The sequence below is a fragment of the Malaclemys terrapin genome, chromosome 9, assembly GCF_027887155.1.
Source record: "Malaclemys terrapin pileata isolate rMalTer1 chromosome 9, rMalTer1.hap1, whole genome shotgun sequence".
NCBI classification, from domain to species: Eukaryota; Metazoa; Chordata; order Testudines; family Emydidae; genus Malaclemys; species Malaclemys terrapin.
Genome location: NC_071513.1, coordinates 60,923,303 through 60,946,634, shown reverse-complemented (window position 1 = coordinate 60,946,634; position 23,332 = coordinate 60,923,303). Strand labels below are relative to the sequence as shown.

Here is a 23,332-nt window from a genome sequence, read left to right as displayed (position 1 = left end):
GCGCCGGGCCGGAGCCCGGAGCCCGAACCCCTCCTGCACCCCACCCCCCAACTCCCTGCTCTAAGCCCCCTGCCTGCACCTCGCACCCCAACTCCCTGCCCTGAGTCCCCTAATACACCCTGCACCCCTCCTGCATCCCAACCCCCTGCCCTGAGCTCTCTGCTGTACCCTGCACCTCTGTGCACCCCTACCCCCTGCCCTGAGCTGCCGCACCCCACACCCCTCCTGCACCCCAACCCCCTTTCCTGAGCCCCCTCATACACCCTGCACCCCTCCTCTGCCCCAATCGCTTGCCCTAAGCCCCTTCCTGCACACCGCACCCCGTCCCACACCCTGCACTCCCTCCTATACTCCAACCTCCTACCCTGGCCCTGCATACAATTTCCCCATCCAGATGTGGCCCTCGGCCCAAAAAGTTTGCCCACCCCGCTCTAGAATATTACATTTGGTTGTTATTAGTAATTATTATCCATTACCCTGGGTGGAAGTCGTATGTCAGTCTTTGCTCCTGCTGCTAACAGTAGTTTCACTGCTTCTACATCTGCAGCTTTAACAGCAAAGAACAGGACATGCAGAGGGATCCGGCAAACATTGGGGTCTGCACCTCTGTGGAGAAGTAGTTTGACCGTGGTCCATCTCTTTCGGTGTCTAAAGTCAATATGGCAAATAACAGAATAAGCTGTCAATAACTCATAAAAAGGGACATATTTCTAAACACTGGCTCTTAAGCTGACTTGGGCTCAGGGGCTGTTTAAGTGCAGTGCAGACATTCGGGCTTGGGCTAGTGCCTGGGTTCTAGGATGCTCTGAGGCGGGTGTGCAAACTGGTACTTGGAACCAGGGAGAGCATGTCTGCTGTACCACTCCTTGTGAGATGTAATGTGTACCACACAGTAATGCTGTACCACTCCTTGTGAGATGTAATGTGTACCACACAGTAATGCTATGCCATGCAGAGGGTGTGGAGGTAACATGGCCTATCTTATACCAGCCCCTTTCAGTACTGTTGAATCCCAGGGGGCACAAGCCAGGAGCAGACCCCATACTCAGGAGACCCTAGAAACTACAAATGTATAAGATCCCTGCCTGGGAGTGGACAAGTGAGGTAAGGGAAGGTTACTTGCATTTTCCACACCTTGCACATGTGAGCAATAATCTGGCCTACACGAGTTTGCCCTAAAAAACTGCAGGACTAATTTTTCCCAAACAGCAGATCCCGACCCACCAGTGGGTTGCAGGAAGGGTCTAGATGAGTTGCAGGCCTGGTGTAGAGGGGAGGCCCTGGGATGGGTGAGTGGGGAGGGTTTGAAGACCAAGGCCAGCCCACACTCACCCTGCAGCAGCAGCTCCTTTCCCTCAGGGCTCAGCCCAACTCCTCATTCTGGATGTTGTGACCTAGCACCCAGGGTCACAGAGCCACTCACTCAAATTTGGCCTGGCCACTCCCCAGCCCATCATGACAGAGAGGCAGCTGGGCCAAACTTGAGTTGTGCTGCAACCCCAATCCCTTGTTCTCCAACCAAGTGCCTCCCAGGGTCTCCCCTTTGCACAGGGCTAGGAAGAGGGCTGCGGTGCCAGGATGAAGGGTGCTGCTGGAGGTGGTCAGTGCCCCCTCAGCAAGGCGAAGAGAGGAGGTAGTGGAGAAGAAGGACGCTGGCCTGTGATTTTGGGGGATTCCCTCCCCCATGAATTTGGGACCTACACACATATCCAGTTTGTCTGTGTGTTCATCTGGCCCTGGCAACATATCCAGATTTTTTTTAAATGGGTCCTGTGACATCAATACTCAATATAGCACAAACTAGTTTTGCATAATACAGAAATGTTTTTATGAAGGTAATATAGAATTACTATTACTGTTGCACAGTACAGGTTTTTTAAAATAGTTTATTTTTACACACACACACACACACACACACTATATGTAAAGCTGAGTCACAAAAAGAGACAAAATGGTGGGTTATCTTATTAAAAAGGTTTTAAGGAGTGAAATTCAGGCCTTCTCCCTTTCAGGTAAGGACCCGTGGAATGCCCCTTGATCAGGCATGCCCAGTTGATCTATCCCAAGCAAATGCAGGGTCATTCTTCCCCACAAACATGTAAAACTACACTTGTTACTTTCTCTGTGAAATAGGGTTCACCAGAGCTTGTCTAACCTTTCCAGAACACAGAGCCAGTGGTTTTTCTTTGTAGTACTTACTCAGATATTGATAACACCATTTTTCTCACAGTGCCTTCAGCCCCACCATATCCATTGACACAGGCATAGAAGGGTACTCTCGGCAAACACAGGCTGAAGGCATCTGCACTCTGCTGCAAAGCTTCTAGAGAAACCTCGATTCCATAGTTGAAAACAGTACGGTTCGACTCAAAGTTGGTTTCAGTGCTGCAGCCAGTCCTCTTTTCTAAACTTGCACGGTCCATTTCATCCAATGCATTTCTATCATCAGAAACAGATTCTGCCTTTTCCCCGGACATAGGAGGTACCACGGCTGACTGACGAACAGGGCCTGTTAAGCATTTCTGTTTTGTTGGTGCCAGTGGAAGTGGTGCAGATTCATCTTCCAACTGCTCATCCTTATTTAAAGTTTTAAAAAAATTAAAATGACAAAAATGAAGAAAATATGGAAAATCCTTTCTTCAACAACAAGAATCATCATATCATCATCAGTGCTGGACGTCATCATTGTGCGTGTATACAATAGTACTGGAATTTGGTATATTACAGCTAAGTTAAGGTAGAACATCATTTTACTCAGTCTTAATCCACCATTCACTGGAAACATTTTGAATAGTGTGTGTGTTTGTTTTTTTAGCCTCCATTGTCAATAAAACCCTCTTAGGAGCTTTCAAATCTCAGCTGGTACTCCCTCACTTTATAAAAGCTCCGAAACAGAAGGGGACATTTCTTGATTTTCAATTTGCACATCGGCGTACAAACTAATGAAGACCTAAACCTAATGCTAAAGCTAGAATCTGAAAGAGTTACATTGAAGTTTTCTGGGTTTGTGCTGAGCTCTGAGGGAGAGAGAGACTAGTGTACATTTTTTTCTGTCTCCCTTTCTTGCAGCAGCCAAAAGACTTTTGAAGTTAATGGGAATCAGGTGCTTAATCTGTCTAGGCAATTTTGTAAATTATTATGATTAATTATTTGTATTGCCATAGTGTCTTGGACTCCCACTCATGGGCCACAACCCCCTTGTACTAGGTGCTGTACAAAACACAGAATAAAAGACTGTCCCTGCCCCCACTGAGCTTACAAATCTAAGTCCCACTAGGCACCTATTTATCTGTATCTTAAGGCACCTAAATACCTTGGAAAATCTGGCTCAAAGTCTCTGGTACTAATGTGACACATTGACTCCAGAATAGCCCTGGAGCCTGATCCTGTGCAGTGCGAGCTATCAATGGAAGTCAAGGGCATGCAGCGACTAGCAGGGTCAAGGGAGGTAAGAGCAGTTTGACTTTTCCCAACTGCTGGAACATTCACAGCAAAGTAATTTTAAAAAGCAGACCTGTGGCTCATTTGAGGACATGGTGAATTCTGATTTTACAGTTATAGATTAATAATGTACTGACCTCGTCTTTTTTAAAGTTCCTCTCAGCAACATTAGCCTTAAATGATTCTACTGGGTAATAAAGAATAATGCACATGGATAGGGCTGATAATCCTTCATCACTGCATTTATTCACATCAGCTCCATTATCAAGAAGAAGATTAATGATGTCGTCTTGGTAATTCACCTGTGAAGTAAAACATTTGGATGACTGTTTTACAAGTATATGTGTATATATACACAATTTTAGTTTTCCATGTGGGATTAACTGAAATCACAATTGGGTTTAAAGTTAAAACAAAAAGACAGTCACTAAAGACAGACTCAAAACACTATTATTGATTTCAGTTGTTTTGTGATTTCACTTTCTCTTCTTTTTATGCCAGTACTGAATTTTGCCCATAAATTAACAGTGATCTCAAAATGTTTCTACTGCTTCAAGGTACGTCTTATAGTTAATGGGGAAGGCCATTAAAAAACTTTCAAAAAAGGTAAAATTATTTTAGGTGCACCCAATGTAAGGCAGGTATATAACTGCATTTCTTCCAGAGCATGGCTTTTAATGGCACAAACCAAGAATTAGATGTTGTGTTAGTGATGTAGCCACTATCACAGCAGCAGCATCCAGAGATGTCAAATGAATCCATTTACCTTTAAGATAATAAAGAGGGCATCCATGACTGGATGGCATGTTGAGGTACACAAGGCAGCTACAGAAGCCCCAACAGTAAAGATATAAGTGAAACCGCCCCTGATTACAATGTATCCTATTGTAACAAAGAAGGATCTTTCGGTTCATATGGTTGATCTGAGGGGCATCTGAGAGCTGATCCAGAGAAACTATCTGCCAAGAAATGCACCATTGATCCAAAATATAGTCGCGCACTGCCTGTTGCCGCTGGTCCTTAGAAACGTTGTGGCTGATGGACTGTCTGTAATACACTGAAGACAATGGAGTTTCAACCACTTACATCAACTACGAAATCTGACCTGTTAAACTGGAGTAGATACTGTTGGTGGGCACTTCAACTTGTCTTACATTAGCGAGCTACCTGAGAAACACACTTCATTTAAATAAAATATTTTTCATGCTGACTTTTAAAAAAGCAGAGAAGACTTAACTGTTGCAAAGCACACTATAATGGAACTTAGGAATCAAATACAACAATGCGTTGTATTAATACAACATTTTAGCAGTGAGGATTTCAAAATCAAAACTGTCAGTAAATTCAAAGTTATTGTTGCCAAAGCAACTGTAACTCTGCCACATTGCACACACTGTAAAGGGCAACAGTTTATGTGCATTAGGTTACATTTTGTCCTCAGATGTATGCTCAATTTTGACTTTCTGTGTCACAGTGGACAAGTCACTTAACCCCTGTGCCTTCAATACTTTCCCCCTGAAATCTACTGTACGGTCACAGGACTGCTGGGGGAAGAGGATTAATGTCTACAAAATGACTAAATCTCATGGGATGAGAGGCCTATACAAAAACAGAAAAACTATAATGTTCTAAATTAATATGAAATTAATTTTCTTGTTCTGAGGACTTTAAAAAAAAAATCACTAGCAAAAATCAAATTAATTTTTTAATAGATGTAAGGTGCCCAGAAGGCTAGGCACTGATAAATGTTTAAATAAGGAGCCAAATTCTTCCCACAGATAAACTGAAGTCATGCATACATCATAACTTCTACCCACAACCAGACTGTAACCCACCCCCCACCCCAAAAAAACAGATCCCTTCTGGGTTTGAATACAGTCTGGAATAAGAAAACAGGGGGGAAAGGCAGGGGCAGTTTCAGGGATTTAAATCCAGCCCATTGCAACACCCACATTGGAAGGATTTGGAATTTTAGGCTTGGAGTCATCTTTAATATTACAGAGGGATACATTTTACAGATTTTTTTTAGCATGTTGTTCAGCAAACTGTCTTTCCTTAAAGATGTTTGCTATCGAGTCTCACGCATTTACTGTATAACAGAGAGAGACAGATGCAGTAGCAACAAAAAAAAAATGGTCAGTCACAGAGGGAAGAGTCACATTTGGGGTCTTACAGCAGCAGCAGCAAGTGCAGTGTATCCATGCGTGTCAGCTACATCTGGATGAGCTAAGCTGTCCCTCAGAATCTCATAAATGCTATTGAAGTCTCCTGCTGCTGCCTTCTGAATCAGCTGCTCTGAAGCAAGCTCTTTGGGGCCCTTGGGTCCAAAGGTGTCTCGGCTTCCATTCAGAATGATGTTGATATCCCAACTGATCTCTGTTTGACAGTGCCTCAAACAGAGGAAAGAGAAAAACATTAAACAGCTGGAGAGTCCACATTTAACTTAAACAGCTATGCAGCAGATACCTGTTATACCACAGAGCTTTTTTTTAAAAAAGCCACTGATAATAAAGATTATGGTCAGGTAACATGGGAGAAGAAGGATGGCAACCATTTAAAAAAACTATTTCAGACAATTCAATTTTGCTCCCATCATGGACAGAGCATAAGGGAGTTAAAATGGTCCAAGAGCTGTAGTATGGGGGACATTAATCTTATTCATGGAAGAAGTTAAAAACATCCAGCCCCAAGGATCTGGATGTTTGCAAGTGAAAATTAAATACCAAGCTCTCCAAGATTGAAAAAGGCCACATGATGTGCTTAGAACAGGGGTCGGCAACCTTTCAGAAGTGATATGCCGAGGGGTGCGGGGTGCAGCAGGGAGCTCAGGGCAGGGAGTTGGGGTGCAGGAGGGGTGTGGGGTGTGGCAGGGGGCTCAGAGCAGGGGGTTGGGGTGTGGGGTGCGGCAGGGGGCTCAGGGCAGGGCATTGGGGTGCAGGAGGGGTGCGTGGTGCAGGCAGGGGGCTTAGGGCAAGGAGTTGTGGGGTGGGTGCAGGAGGGGTTCAGGCTCCGGGGTGGCAGCAGCGCACACCAGGGCCAGGGCAGGCTCCCTGCACGCCTGCCCTGTCCCTGGCCCCGTGCCACTCCAGGAAGTGCTGCGGCCCCTGGGGTGGGGGTGGGGGGCAAAGGGCTCCGCATGCGCTGCCCTTGCCACGCCTCCAGGTACCTCCCCCGAAGCTCCCATTGGCCATGGTTCCCCGTTCCCGACTAATGGGAGCTGCGGGGGTCGGTGCCTGGACGCAAAGGCCCGGGGGCCGCAGGGACGTTGGGCTGGCCACTGCTGAGAGCAATGTGGGGCCTGCGGTGTCACGGGGGGCAATCCCACAGGCCGAATCCAAAGGCCTGAGGGTCCGGACCCAGCCCACAGGCCGTAGTTTGCCCACCCCTGCTGTAGCATAATGGAGTTCCCAATCTAGGTTGGGACTTCTAGGCATTCTATAATGCAAATTAATAATAATGATGTTTTTGTAGGCACATACCAGGACCTGAGTTGATGGTATATTTCAAGGAAAGAGGTTTCCTTTAGGTTAAGGAAGTGAGAGAGGAACATGCTGTTTGTTTCACAAAACCTAATTTCCAGTTTGTCAAATGACTTTCTAAACTTAGTCATGGGCAGTAGAAATTATTCTGTGAAGCATGACTTCTGTACCACAACTTGTGCTAAAGATGATCTTTGCAATAGTCTAAAAAGAAAATCCCATACATATCCCAACAAACACAAATCACACACAAAAATCAATAGCTACCTGTATTTATAGATGTGTTTCTGCATTCTAACCATTAAAGGGCTTGTGTTTTTAATAGGCCATGGTTCTTCATCATACAACTTTTTGTTGTTCTGAAAATATTGGGAATCAAACTCTTTACGGAAGGTGCGAGTCAGGGGAAGGTGATCTGTATCAGTTGAGTATATGTACATTTTTTCAGGCAATGTGTAACTGTCATCTAAAAGGAGAAGTTTGTAGTTGTAGAAAAATGGGTCCTGTTCCTCATTCAGATCCCAAAATGGAATTTCCTCATCAGAAAGATACTCTCTCTGGGAATCAGCATCAAAATAGTTGTAGTGTTCTGGGTAATCCGAGACACAAAAATGTCCAGGTATTTCAGTACACAGTTTAATTATGTGATTCCTGAGCCATAAGCCAACATCTTGAGAGCCATCTGGATAGCTCTGAACTCCTGGTCCAAATCGCTCATCAGCCTTGTATAGTCCCTTAGAAGAGCAATAGGTTTACTAGTATTAGAGAAGACATACAGGTCAGTTATACTACACAACTTACAGCCTGGTTTCCATTTAAAAGGTGCAAAACCAAATTTCCTTGGTCTGACATTACTGTTCCAGTGTCAATTGCCTATTGACATTTAGAGCAATCTAAGCACCTGACAAGCTGCTCAACTATTGTATTCACTTTGATTGGTCACATTGGAACTGCACTAATGGCAATACATGAAACCCATTGGCTGAAGTAAGGTAGGATGGGTGGATTCACTGAAGGCAAAGGAGCTACAGGTTTTAATTAGGACCATTGAGATGCTTTTATTCACTGTTCAAGAATATTCATACAGCTCAAGCTTTATTCTTACAAGCATTTGCAGAAAGTTAATTTCAGCCTTTTGTAGCTTTGTTTGTTTCATGAAGAAACCAAGTTTGTTTCATGAGTAAGTGAAATTAGTTTGCAGAGGAAGCAGTTTATGAAGGTTAGGTCATTCAGAAATACTGTTTGATCTGCCACAGAGCTCAGGTATCAAGCCCCCTCTACACATTACTTGCCATGAGCAGTTGAGGAGTTGTTAGCTCAAATACACTCATAAAAAACAATTCACTTTTGAATTAAACAAATTTGTACAGATTATGATCAGTTTGTGGACAACTTGAACAGAAGGGATCCGTTCTCTGACTATGCTGTTTGCAATAAGTAATTCAACCACCTCTAATAGAGTCAACCAGACTTGAAAATTTTCAGTCATTTCATATCTTGACACTTGAAACCTTGCTCCCCTCAAGTCTACTCAGAACATTGTTGCTAACGTCATCTTGCTGGCTCATCACCCAGACCTGATCAACCCCCTCTCTGAGTCCCTCCACTAACTCCCCCTTCACCTTCACATTAAACTCTCGCTTAAGTCAGATCCCCAGCTGATGTAAAATGAGTATAGCTTCATCGACTTCAGTGGAGCTATAAGGATTTACAACAGTTTGGGATCTGGCCCTTTGTCTTTAACTGTAAGGTTCTTCATAACATAGCCCTACACTTCCTAGCTCATTTACTAACCTATAGTGCCACTGATCCTTGCCTTTGCTCCACCAGCATTCCCAGCTTTTACTATTCATGAATCAGTGTCTGCTTTAAAACAACTCCATGTTTCCTTTCTCTCCCACTGCCCCTTATGCCTGGGGGAAAACTCCCTGAATAAATCTGTAGGGACACTACCTCATCCTCCTTGTGACTCCCCTCCGCTGTGATGCCTCAGAACCCAGATTGCTCATCATGGCTCTGCAGCTGACAAGCTGTGACTATCCCTCCTTCCCTTCTTTCATTCCCTTACGTCCTTCTTCCCTATCTCTATCTCCAACTTAAAAAGAAAATTACAATCCATGTAGCTAACCAAGCTGGGCCAATTCTTCACTGGATTCAATTGCTGGTATGTTGTACCCCCATCCCCTACCCTTTGATGTCTTTCCATCTTCAGGACAGGTTTTGTCTCTTTTCTAGGTCTGTATAATGCCCAGCACAACGGGAGCCCTGATCCCAACTAAGATGACCAGACATTTGTTAAGCCTACTAGTGGAGATGAAAAATACTAGTGCTCACTATCTCACACACACACCTCTGCAGTTTAAAGGATCACCCATCGTGTAAGACTGCCAGTCAATTTTCTATTTAATAAACTTCACCTGCCTCTTGTGTTTTTGGGACACCTTCTATCCCTGCTTGGCTTCACTCCTCTTTCATTCCTTCTGTGCATCTTGCTGCACTGTTTTGTGTGCACACTGTTTCCTCCTTTCCTTCCTTCCCACTCCACCTCCTTACGTCCTTTCCCTTTTCCTTCCTACACTGGGTTCAGTCCTCTGCCCCTTTACATCTGTTGTGTGTCGTCTTCCCCAATCCTCCCTCAAATATTTCTCTGCTCTTTAAATGCATCCTCTCAATCACTCATTTGCCCATATTGCCCCCGCCCCTTACCACCTCTCCACCAGCTCCTGGCTTCCCACTCCCACCCATGCAGATAACAGTGGCAGCCTGGCCTTCTGCTTCCCAGCTCACCTGCATGGCCTGAAAAAGAGAACAGCAACATCTACTCTGCTCTCCTCCTGCTCCCTCAACAGGAAAACAAAAACAATACAGACACCTCCCTCCCATCAGGCCTTTGCTGCCTGGTCGCTTCCTTCTTAAAGGAGCGTAACACCAGGGCCACTCTGCTCCCAGACTTATCGCTACCTTAAGAGACAAGAACCTGCAACTCCAGCTGTCCTGTTCCGTGCCCATCAACAGACACACTCCACAGTGGTATTTGCCTCTGGCACGTGGTTTTTGAAGCCCTGGCTCAATTGAGGCTCCTATCTTTGGTCATTTCTGTACAAGGCATGAATTCAAGCAACTACTTTAGAAGCTTTAAGCTTCTTTTTTTTTTTTCTTGTTGGTATTTTATTACCAGAGTGCAAGTTTTAGCCATTAATGATCTGCACATGCTTCAGAAACACATTACAGCCTTCACACCCAAGCTTCGTGGGAAAGCCACCAGAGACCATGATGGCAGCACAAACTTATATTCTGTTAGTGCTATCAGTCATTAGAATACATTCAATTTCATCCCGTTACCTGATAGTTTCTGCCATCCTTGAATTCCATGGTCCCATATCCTTCTTTATGGCTAAGATAAAATGAACCGGTAAATTTGGAACTGTCGGGCCAAAAATACATCCCTTTGCCATGGCGATGGTCCTTGTAAAACTGCCCCACATAGCTCTGTAACGTACCAAAAAAAGAGGAAAGTGATACAGCTGAGGGAAGAGAAATAAGTGGCTTGTAATTGTTCCTCACTACAATGGAGCAATACTACAGAAGACGCCCACACAAGATCTTGATATATACACAGTGCCTAGCCATTATGCATTTGGAAACCTGGCCAAAATCCTGGTCCCATTGAAGCCAATGAAAAAACTTCCCTCAAGTTCAACTAGGCCGGGATTTCACCTATTATTTTTCCAGTGACATATGGTAGCGCCTGTAACTCCAAACAGTTTAGAAGGAGATAAGTCCAAATGTTCACACATTCAAGTGCCCCAAGTCACAGCGAGACACAGAGTAAGCCAGCAGCTATTTAAGCGCTCAGCAGCTGACCCAGCCCTTGTGTGTACATATGAACTAGGGAGGTATTGAAGTTGCAGTACCAGGGAGATCCAGAGTATCCACAGAAACGTATGTTTGGCTTAAAATCAGGTGCACACGCTATAAATGTATGCCCAGTTGCAAACCAGAGATGGGTCTGCCTGGAGCAGCTGTCTCCCACTTACCTATTCTAACCCGAAGAAGCCCTGTGTTGAAAGAGACATCACCCCAGGCCCTTCATCCTTCACTGATCTCACCTTGGCAGGTCAGTCATCTGTCCATCACCCCGTTCTCTCCTACCAGATTCCAGGCCACTAACCCCTGGAAGAAGGAGTCTCTGCTCCCCCACAGCTATTCTTAGAAAGCCCCAGGTATACAGTTGACTCTGAATCCTATTATAAAGTCTGACCGTTGGTTCCCACTGGAGCTAGACTAAGCCAGAGGGACCTGCTGGCTCCCTCTAGTGTGCAATCCTGAGAAAACAGCCCCCTGTACCTCCAGAGAGTCCAGTCTAACAAATGAAGTGTGACTTGGTGGGTAGGACTTGCACCATAACAGCTGTTAGTCAAGGTAATACATTTTTATACACGGATACATATGAGAGGGAGAGGTAAAAATCTGGTTGCAACTTTAACAGGGAATCTACCTATTTTTCATAATATAACCACCATATTTAAAAAAAAAAAAAAACTAATTGATCCTTCTCATTTTTGTAGGGGGATAAACCTCAATATTGGTGAAAAATGATTAATGAAATTACAATATATAGAGCTTCCAAATTTAAGTTTTAACTGATAAAAAAAAATAATACAAAAAAATCCAACATCAATGTTTATTGGATAAACATCAGAATAACACCAGAAATGGTTACTTAATCACAGAAATGTAGGACTGGAAGGGATCTCGGATAGCTTATCAAGTCCAGTCCCATGCACTGATGCAGGACTAAGTATTAGACCATCCCTAGCAGGTGTATATCCAACCTGTTTCTTAAAAACCTCCAATGATGGAGATTCCAATACCTTCCTAGGTAATGTATTCCAGTGATTAACTATCCTTACAAATAGCAATTTTTTTCTAACGTCTAACCTAAATCTTCCTTGCTGCAATTTAAGCTGACTACTTCCTGTCCTGTCCTCAGTGGATAAGAAGAACAATTTACCACCTTCCTCTTAATAACAACCTTTTACATACGTGAAGATTGTTATGTCCCCTACCCTCAGTCTTCTCTTCTCCACACTAAACAAACCCATTTTTTTTCAATCTTCCCTCATAGGACATGTTTTCTAGACTTTTCATCATTTTTGTTGCTCTCTTCTGGACTTTCTCCAGTTTATCAACATCTTTGCCGAAGTGTGGTGCCGAGAACTAGACACAATACTCCAGGTGAGGCCCTATCAGTGCTGAGTAGAGCAGAAGAATTACTTCTCATGTCTTGCTTACAATACTCCTGCTAATACATCCCAGAAGAATGTTTGTCTTTTTGCGACAATATTACACTATTGATTCGTATTTAGCTTGTGATCCACTATAACCCCCAGACCCTTTTCAGCAATACTCCTTCCTAGGCAGTAATTTCCTATCTTGTATTTGTGCAATTGATTATTCCTTCCTAAGTGTTGTACTTTGCATTTGTCCTTATTGAATTTAATTCTATTTATTTCAGACCATTTCTCCAGTTTGTCAAGACAATTTTGAATTCTAATTTTGTCATCCCAAGTGCTTGCAACCCTCCCAGCTTAGTATCATCCACAAACTTTATAAGTGTACTCGCTATGCAATTATCCAAATCATTGATGAAGTAATTGAATAGAACTAGACCCAGAACAGATCCCTGTGGGATCCCACTCAATATAACCTTCCAGTTTAATTGTGATATCTACTCTCTGAATATGGTTTTCCCGCCAATTGTGCACCCGTCTTATAGTAAGTAGGTTTGTCTAGTCTATATTTCCCTAGTCTGCTTATGAGAAGGTCATGTGAGACAGTATCAAAAAGTCTTTTAAAGTTGGAGATATATCACACCTACTTATTCTGCCCCTATCCAATTCATATTGACTTCACCTTTTGCCCAAGTGCAGCTTGTTTATACAGGTGAAGTCTAGGCTCGCTGGCTACTATCCAAGGGCTTGTATACATGGAGCAGTAATACGGACTACAGGGGTGTGACTTCTAAAGCACACTAATGTGTTGCGCATTAAAATTGGTCCAGGTAGACCCTGCTGGTGAAAACTAAAGATTCCCCAGGGCATTTTAACATGGTGCTCTTTGAAACTGTACTACATGTATATACAAAGAGAAAACCCTGAAAACACCCAATTTTTGGACATTATGCAGAATTCAAAAATTGCGGGGAAAAACCCTGAAAATGAAATTAATAAACTAAAAAAACAGAAGCCTTATGATAGTTTTAGTTTATTATAAGCTCACCTTGACTGAATTTTAGAAGATACCTACATGTTCTTGGACAATAGGATAGATCACATTCTTATGTTTTGCAGTGTTTATTTTATTAAAGGAATGTTTATTAAAGTATGTTCAAGCTAACTAACAAAACTAGGAAACCTCTGCAGGCACAAAAGGTGTCAAGGAGAATGAGATCTCCTGGGCCATGAAAGCATATTTTCAGTCACCTCCAGATATGGTTGCACAGACTCTTAAATGCAGCTTTAGCATTTCTGTTTTCTTTAATATTGTATATCGGGGTCAGCAACGTTCGGCACGCGGCTCGCCAGGGTAAGCACCCTAGCGGGCCGGGCCAGTTTATTTAACTGCTGACGCAACAGGTTCGGCCGATTGCGGCCCCCACAGGCCGCGGTTCGCCGTCCCGGGCCAATGGGGGTGATGGGAAGCCGCGGCCAGCACATCCCTCGGCCCGCACCGCTTCCTGCTGCCCCCATTGGCCTGGGATGGCGAACCGTGGTGAGTGGGGGCCGCGATCGGTCGAACCTGCCACGTCAGCAGGTAAATAAACTGGTCCGGCCCGCTAGGGTGCTTATCCTGGCGAGCCGCGTGCCCAACGTTGCCGACCCCTGTTGTATATACTGTTTGAAGACTACAGAAATGTTGGCTATTGTGATTTTTTGCCTTGAATACAGTGTTTGGTAGGAGTTCTCGGTTGCAAATAGTGGGTTAAGATACTGCAGATTGTAATCTTGAGAGACGTTTGGTTTAAAGTTAAAACCCACTAGGAATGTCTTCTCAAAGACCAGACACCTCCCATTATTAAAGAATGTCTTTTCCTAGGATCTGACAGAAAAAAGTGACATGTAGCACCTAGTATATCAAGGCTATGGAACTATGTCAAAAGCCTCTTTATTACCTCTTGTCTCCCCCTCCTCAATTCAAAGAGGAAAACCTAAGATTTCACCCCGCCCCCCATTTAAAGAACTCTAGAATTATTCTTTTTTAATCCAATTCCTTTGATAAACATTCTAAAAGTCTTAATTCTTTTAATGATAAGGAAAACATATATAGTTGGGAATTGTTTTAAGAAGTTGTTGTTACTCGACACAAGTTTCCAATGAAATGTAAAATCTTTGTTCATTCTTTAAATGCTTAAAATTGTATTAATTTCTTCGGGGTAATCTGCACATGTTTTCTATTTAAATCCAATTATCTACCGTTATAACTGAGTATTTAGCTCACCTTTAATCATAGCATCCCTTAAGGCGTAATACGAAGACAATCATTAAGGGACAATTAAGAGAGACAGTCATTAAGATATGGCTTACAATTTCTTGTTTCTCTTTTCTGAGTAATTTGGGGGATAAAATTGGCAGGCTCTCAACATCTTAAAACATACCATTCTCCCCTATATGATGTTTCTACAATTTCTGGTGCATCAAAGCACCATATGGCTTGCTAATGTCCCACTGATATGTGGACTATGATGTGACTATCCTCAGTAAAATTATTATAGTCCAGACAAAATGATTGGATAGTTTGGGGATTAGTAATAGAATCTGACATGGATCCTTTCACTTCTTGGTCACCAATTTGAGTCCTGGCCTTAATTGACAGAGACTGAAAATCATTACCCTCCATGAAACAAATTGCTGATACCTGTCAAGTAGAAGCTGAACTGAGATCTGCATCACCAAAGATGCTGAGCCACCACTACAGGCATTAACTGACAATTGTTGGCACTCTCAGGAGAAAGACAAAGGACCAAATGGGCTCTTTGAGAATGTCCTTGCGGGTCAAGGGTGAGGAACATGGGTGAATGATGTGAAAAAGCTTGCACTGCCGAAGCCTGTGCCACATCTGTTTACTAGAATGAAGTCCACTTTCTAGGGCTGGTGACATGAAGACAGTTAAACCAACTTCTAGAGAAATGCAGACAGAACGAGTTAAATATATTTCCATTGAGTGTTGCAGGAACTCAGGAGTGCACCTCAGATGCCCCCTCTCCCCAGGTAATGAGTCCCCAATGGAGGTTTCTGATTACATTGTTCTGACAGAATCCCTTGCTGAAGAAACTACAGGGCAACATTCAGGATTACCACAGATGAAACTATGTCCAAAGGGAGCTGATAGGAAGCACAGATAAAGCCCCATGTTCAAGAACTAAACCTTTCAAGCCTGCAGAACTAATTGCACTATGAACAGAGAGAGGTAGGGTCCAGGCACAAAACTGCCTTTGACAGTAGCATCTGCAGAAAAAGGAGAAATGAGAAGCAGATTTGGGGGCAGAGGGCTTGGGTTACCTCTGCTGGAGACAGTGAAAGTGATTCTGTTGTGCTGCGGTGGTTAATCCTACAGAAGGCATTCAACTGTACAAAGAAAGGAACAGTGAAAAGAAGAGAGTTGAGAAAAGGGCTAAGACGCAGCTGAAACACAGCCTAAAGAACAATAGAGAAATAAAGGTGAAATTCAGTGCTAAACTGTGTGCACCCCTAGGCCAATCAGGAGATGAGTCCCAGCCCAGGGACCCCCCAAAAAAGCAGAGTATGGAACTGACCGTGCAAGGCTAAGAGTGAAATATCTTAGCAGACAGCAAGTGAACAGCCCAGGGGAAAATGAGCATCTAAGACTGACAAAATGGAGTGACCCAGTGAAGCACAAGAAGTGTCCAAGAGCAACCAGGGAAGGAGCAGCACAGGGAGTCTTCCAAGAGCAGAGACGGAAAAGAGAGCTGAATGGCCAGAGGGAACGGAGTATCTGCAAGCTGATCTCAAGGAGGGGACCTGGAAGGCCAAGGTCACTTAGAGAGACCATAAGAGAAAACAATTATAACTCTGATTTCATTCTTTACTCTCCTTGTTCCAGAGAAAGTGTCAATAGGTAGGTCAATGTTCCCAAATTCATTCCTCTAAAAAGGGCCAAAGCCCTTTAGGAAGGCTTCACTGCATACATTTATGGCCAGTGGAAAGAAACACAGATGGCAGCAACTAAGCCTTGGATGGGGGTCTCATATTAAACAACACCTTTGCTACGTGCTTGGAGGAAAGAGGAAAGATAGTATTGAACTGTTCTTACTAATGCTACATTTCTTTCCTTAAAAGAATACATTGCCACTGCAGTTTTTATAGCCCAATGTCTCAAAGGAAAATAAATTTATCTTCCTGTTAGTGCTTCAAAAGATCACACAGATATGGTATAGAAAGGTACCAAAGCCTTCTAGTCACTCGGCACTGGCCACAGCCCAGGAGTGAAGTGTCATCAACCTAACAGTTTTAATTTAATTCATATACAGCAAAACCTGAAAACACTGATTTATCAAATACTCTGATCTCCAAGACAACTAGTGCAACAATTCTCACAATTTCTTAGAGAGATGACACCGAAGTGGGTGAGGTGATATCTTTTAATGGACCAACTTCTGTTGGTGAGAGAGACAAGCTTTCAAGTTTACACGGAGCTCTTCTTCAGGTCTGGGGATTTCTAATAATTTCTAAGTTAGTTTTCCTCAGGCAGGCTGCCATTTATGTAGGTTTGCCAGGCGTCTATTTTTCGACTGGAACACCCAGTTGAAAAGGGACCCTCGTGGCTCAGCAGTGCTGACCAGGCCACTAAAAGTCTGGTCGGCAGTGCAGCAGGGCTGAAGCAGGCACCCTGCCTGCCCTGGTTCCAAGCCAGCTCCCAGAAGTGGCTGGCATGTCTGGCTCCTAGGTGCCGGAGCTGCAGGGATGGCGCCTGTGGGCACGAGCAGCGCACAGAGCCCTCCCCCCCCCCAGCCCCTCTGCCTTGGAGCTGGACATGCTGGCTGCTTCCGGGAGCCACCTGAGGTAAGCGCCGCCCAGAGCCCACACCCCTCTCCTCTCTCCCAACCTCCTCCCACACCCAAACTCCCCCCACCCCTGGAGCCCATACTCCACGCCCCCTCCTGCTCCCCAACTCCCTGCCCCAGCCCTGAGCCCCCTCCCACACTCCGAACTCCCCAGCCCCAACCCCCTCCTGCACGCCAAACCCCTCATCACCGGCCTCACTCCAAAGCCCACACCCTCAGCCGGAGCCCTCACCTCCTCCCACACCCTAACCCCCTGCCTCACCTCAGAGCCCCCTCCCATATCCTGAACCCCTCATTTGTGGCCCCACCACAGAGCTCGCAACCCCAGCAGGAGCCCTCATCCCCTCCCGCACCCCAACCCCCTGCCCCAGGCAAGTGAAGGTGGGGGAGAGCGAGCAACAGGGGGAGAGGGGGTGGAGCAACCGGGAGTGGAGCCTCAGAGAAGGGGCGGGGCAGGAGTTGGGGCAAGGGTGTTCAGTTTTGTGCGATTAGAAAATTGGCAACTCTACATATGTGAGGAATTTCTCAATAAATCTTTTTCACATCTAATTTAACAGGGTCAAAGTCCATCTTATAAATAGCAAGTTACAGCTAACTGCATAGAAACTCCAACAGCTCCATGATAATGTTCAGTATATTCACAGAAAAAAGGAGAAAGAAATTTTAATTTTTATGTTTTCACAGGATATGAACATATCACCTTTATAATATAAGGCAGATAGACACATCCTCCACTAGGCTACATCCATGGGAAATTACAGTGATTAAATTAGCAAGAGAACAGCTCACCTGATCAATGAGTGCAACAGAAACATATTGAGAATTACTAACATTAATAAAAATGGAACATAAGAGATAATGTTCAAACAAGGCGAGTTCCCCACTCCAATCCAGGATCTATCTGCTTGCAAAATTTCATTAAAATTAGACTTATTACTGTATATTAGTTTTACTTCAATCAAAAGTGGTGGTTCTGCAAGGTGCTCAGCATCTCTCTGAATTGGAACTAAAATTAATTTTTCTGCTAAATGATTAAATGTAATTATGCATCAAAAATGTAGCGATCTATTGGACAAAGGGAAGAGATATAAACAGAATACACTCTTAACTAGATTTGAAGTCACTAGCTTTGAAATAGTCAATAAGCTATACCATAGCTGGCATTCATGGAAATTTTACGTATTATTTTCAGGAAAAATATATTGAAAATTGCAAGAAAAAAATAAAGCAAATATGGGTTACAGCGTTCAGGCCATTCCCCAGTTCATAGCAAGACCTATATGCTTGCATGTATTACCTGATTTATGGGACAGACTAGCCCTGCAGGTGGCTAGAAAAATATATGTTTGCTCTTGCAGGGTTTTCTATGAGGCTTCCCCTTACAGGGAAATGGGCCTACAGAGTTACAGGGGCTGTGGAGGCACATGGAGAAAGGACTCCCTAGATCTACAGACCCAGGAGCCATCTCCATGGATGGCTGCCCCCCCCCCACCCCCACTGGGCCTTCCACTCTGCTACCAGCTGCAGGGACCTCTCCCATGTCTCACTCTTTAGTAACATTAGGCTCTTAGTAAATATTCTCATTATTATTTATAGCACTTTACAGTTTGAACACATGGACAAATGTTAATCATTTGTCACAGCATCCGCATGAGGTAAGCAAGCATTACACTCATTTTTAAAGCATAAAAACAGATATCTGATGATTCATTCTCACATTACTTGTTTGCATCACAAGAATGCTACTATACCTATTTACAGACAGTGAAACCAACACAGAGACAAACATCCTGATCCTGTGCCTGTGCATACCCAAAACTACCAACAAAGCTGTTGGGATATCTGGGTGTGCCAGGAGCATAGGATAGGGACCTAACTGACGTGCTCAGAGCCGCACAGCAAGTCAATGACAGAACTAGGATTAGGAGACAGAGTTCCTAGTTCCCAGTCTCAGCCAACTAGAAAATACTGCTTTATTAGAGCAGTACTGACTGCGCCCCAGGTCCTAGATCAGGGCCCCATTGTGCTAGGTGCTGTACAAGCACAAAACAACAAAAAATGGTTCTTGTTTCTCCATCGCAATTTCTGATGTAAATATCTGAGGGCAGTTAATAAGTTTCACAAATTCAGCAGGTACCACTAAGTGAACCTGGCGTCTTCCCACCACAATGCAATCATCTTCTAATATGATAAATCTATAGATACTCAGACTGAGGCCATGCTAAACCTTAAAAGTAACAGAACAAACTGATTTACCTGCAACCTTGAATCCTGTTTCATTTTTACTGTGATTATATCACTAACCAGCAGGTGGAGACACACAACCACTCTAAGAAGTAACAGTTTGTCGTTGAGAGTTCTCTTGACTGTTATAATGGCCCAGCAATGAAAATATAAATATGAGAGTAAAGCACCTGTTTCACCTCTTCCTGCTTATTTAAAAAAAAAAAAAAGCTGGAACTATCTATCTAGTTTGGTGTAAGCAAGAGTAGCAGAAAGATGCAAGTGTAAGTAAACATTTGAATTTGTAGCATATTTCCTTATACACCTCTAGCCCGATATAACGCGACCCGATATAACACGAATTCGGATATAACGCGGTAAAGCAGCACTCGGGGGGGGGCGGGGGGGCGGGGCTGCACGCTCCGGTGGATCAAAGCGAGTTTGATATAATGCGGTTTCACCTATAACGCAGTAAGATATTTTGGCTCCCGAGGACAACATTATATCGGGGTAGAGGTGTACTTCTTCACCAGATGGGTTTGCAAAAGTAGACTCTCTAGTATATTCCAACTGTGTAACAGAGGGGTAAATTTGTGATTAGGTTTGACTAATCCATTGCACAGTAAACATTTTGAAAGTCTAGTTCACACAAAGTCAGACCACGTATAAAATGCCAGTATCAGTGAGAGAAGGATTTATTCAATGTAATATTAGTCCATAGCAAACATGAATTTGAGCAAACTTCCCAAAGGACTATTAGTATTAACTTTTAAGATCATAGTTCTCCAGCGAAAAGTAACATATGGGATGATCTCTATCCCATTTAGATTAATCAGACTGGTATATCAAAAAGGCACTTCTCAACAACACAACATCCTATATTAAATTCAAGACAAAAAGTAGATGTTGGATTTTTAGAATGTACTGTGAAAGAAGAATACAGTAGGGTGACTAGGGGAACAAATGATCAAGACCAAAGTGCAAAAGGACAGTATGAAAGTCAAGGCCTAAAAGGTGAAATGGTGGCATGATCAAACTGCTAGAGCACTCAAAGGAGGAAATACCATAGTGAAATCTTGATTTCTTTCTAAGATGGCTGATACTGCACAGAAATAAGATAATATTTGAATAAATGCCATTGATGGTAGCCTACAAGTAATGTCAGGTACATAAAATGACTATTATCCAAACTTATATTGGCATTAACAAAATGATGGCTGAATATCAGATTGTAAACTAATTTCCATCCTGCCTTAAAACTGAATTAATATTTAAACCTTAAAAATTCTTCATCCAATATTAAAACCACAAGCACCAAAGCAAATGCAAACTAGTTTACATTTCTGATATTCGGATCCCACACAGTTAATGTTTCGTTCTGTAACTATTTGGCAACACAGTGGCTGCTAATAGGAGATACTGACATACCTATTTTATGTTAATAACTTTAGCAGAACTCCCAGTTTTAGCATGAGGAGCAGTGCTAGCTGAACTTTCAGCATACTGTGTTGTGCGCCATAAATGCAGCATTTGTAAAAGGCAAAAATATACATCCTATTTGGCAGGCAGAAATTTATTTCTTTATTACACTTTTGTATATTGACTTGAAGAGTGAGAATCTTACCAATACGTCTTCCTTGACATCGTTAAGTACAAATCAAACCTGCCATCAGACAGACATGCTCTTAATGTAAATTTTAAATAGAATAAACCAGTTTACCTCACCATTGACCCATGAGAATTCTCCATAACCAAGCTTTAGATCAAACCCAAATTCCCCTTTGTAACTGGAACCATCTGGCCATTCCTGAATGCCACTTGTGAGTATGATCCTATTACTCAGGTCATCTTCAGTCAATTTCACTAACTGTCCACCATCTTCTTCAGTCTGAGATTCTTCCTCTTCGTCAAAGAGATTGGAACCTTGTTCAACATCTTCTGTTTCTTCTTCTCTGATCATACTAGAACCTTGCTCATAATCACCTTCTGTATCTTCTTTGATCAGCCTGAAACTACACTCAGAAAGGACACAAAATTCAAATCAGAGTCCCAGACTAACACCAAATGAAGCTGCAACTATTTTCTTCACACAGAATAAAAAAAATCTAACTCCAATATAACCATTCCAAACACACACTGTTTACTGCACAACACCTAATACTGATGGCATATAAAATCAAGGCACACACTGAGCGGAAAGAGAAAGCAGAGGAAAAATATTATTCCAGAAGTCCAGACTAAATAGGCTGCACCTCTATAATGAACCATTTTATAGAACAAGAAGAATAGGTCTCCTTGTTAATATAAATGAGTTAATCAAACATAGGAGATATATACACATTCATCATTAACACCTGCCATCAACACACCAGAATACTCTCTCTCCCCAACTCATACACATACAAACTCTCATGTACATCCTGACATACCCAACACCCTCACATGTACAATCCCACTTTCACATCACACTCCAAGGTACCCTCCTACTTGCCGGCATACACACCCTGAACACACATGCACCCCATGCAAAGGGATGCCAATCCTCCAGGATTGTCCTGGAGTCTCCAGGAATTAAAGATTAATCTTTAACTCAGGAATCTCAAACACGCGACCCGTGGAGTTATTTGCTGCAGCCCGCCAAGCTCCCCACGCCCCCAACCCGGAGTTATTTCCTGCAGCCGCCAAGCTCCGCTCACCCGCTGCCCCCCATCCAGCACGCCACGTCCCCGCTCCTCTGCCTACCTCCAGGTGCTTCCCACCGCCAAACAGCTGTTTGGCAGCACTTAGCACTTTCCAGGAGGGAGGGGGAGAAGCGGGGAGCCACACGCTCAGGGAAGGAGGCGGAGAAGAGGCAGGGCAGGGGCAGGGATTTGGGGAAGGGGTTGGAATGGGCGCTGTTATGGGGCCTCATGAAAGGAGTGGAGTGGGGGCGGGGCCGGGGTGGGGGGGCTTTTGAACCTTTACATGAAAAGGTGTCAGTGATGTGGCCCTGGGCCAATGTACTAGTCCTCATGTGGCCCTCCTGGTGATTTGAGTTTCAGATCCCTGCTTTAATTAAAGATAATGTCATGTGATGAAACCTCCAAGAATTCATCCAACCGAAGTTGGTAACCCTACCCATGCATGGAGCATGGCACATGCATGTACACAGACTCCAAGCTCCTGCACACCCTCTGCCACATGCATGTGAACACACAAACACCCCAATCCCTGCATACACACATACTTCACACATCCCACACATGTACACATACACTTAGAATCCCTGCACACAACTGCATTTCCCCATGTGCACATATATGCCCTCCAAGCCCATGCACAAATGTGTGCTCCCACACGTTTGCACACATTCCAAGGGCCTGCACACACATTCTCTGCCACATAGGTGCGCACAAACAAACATGCCAACCCTGCCATACATTCATGTGTATGCATGCATTCCAAGCTCCTGGACACACATGCACGCTCCCACATGTGGGCACCACAGGCACACTCCAAGTCCCTGCGCACACACAAGTACCTCACATGCCCATTCCAACACGCTTGTGTACACACACACTCCAAGCCCCGGCACGCACGAGTACTTTACACACCCCACACACGTGCGCTCCCACACACACACACGCTCTGTGCTCTCTGCCCTTTGCCCAAGCTGCAGGCGGGACAGACCCCGGGCTGGGCACAGGAGACCCCGAGCTCCCCGACACCCACCCAGCAGCGGCAGGTGGCTCCATCAGCCCGACCCAGCGCAGCGAAGCCCCAGCCAGCACCGCGGGCCCTACCACTGTTGGGGCGGGGGCGCTAGGGAGGGCAGCCCAGAGGTACCGCAGGGAGCAGCGGCGAGTCCAGCATTAACCCCAGCGTGGAAGCGGGGTCCGAGCTACTACCGCCTCCAGCACAGGACGCTCCAACCCCCCTCCCCGCGAGCCCAGGTGGACTGTGCCAGAGTCCGGGTTTCCATGGAGACCCGTGTGTGTTTGTGAAACAGGCCTCGCCCTCGCTCGCCATTGGCCCCCTCCCTCCGTGGGGCGGCCCAGCAAGCCCCGCCCCCACCCAGTGCTGGAGAGCGGCGCTTCCCCCAGTGTCGGGCGGGGGTCGCTTTCTG

The 23,332-nt window shown here is 44.4% G+C and overlaps 1 protein-coding gene across 3 annotated transcripts in view; it reads right to left on the bottom strand.

The window, feature by feature from the left end:
- Window positions 1-23,093, bottom strand: part of ANKMY1 (ankyrin repeat and MYND domain containing 1) — a 60,124-nt gene extending 37,031 nt beyond the window's left edge. For all 3 annotated transcript variants that reach the window (XM_054040815.1, XM_054040816.1, XM_054040817.1), the window contains exons 1-8: window positions 22,939-23,093; window positions 20,948-21,239; window positions 10,263-10,409; window positions 7,188-7,654; window positions 5,615-5,831; window positions 3,579-3,743; window positions 2,200-2,576; window positions 477-648 (exon numbers count right to left, since the gene is read on the bottom strand). In XM_054040815.1, the coding sequence (XP_053896790.1) occupies window positions 477-648; window positions 2,200-2,576; window positions 3,579-3,743; window positions 5,615-5,831; window positions 7,188-7,654; window positions 10,263-10,409; window positions 20,948-21,239; window positions 22,939-22,961 (1,860 nt within the window). In that variant the 5' untranslated portion in view covers window positions 22,962-23,093. The remainder of the gene's footprint in view (window positions 1-476; window positions 649-2,199; window positions 2,577-3,578; window positions 3,744-5,614; window positions 5,832-7,187; window positions 7,655-10,262; window positions 10,410-20,947; window positions 21,240-22,938) is intronic.
- Window positions 23,094-23,332: the final 239 nt, after the last annotated feature.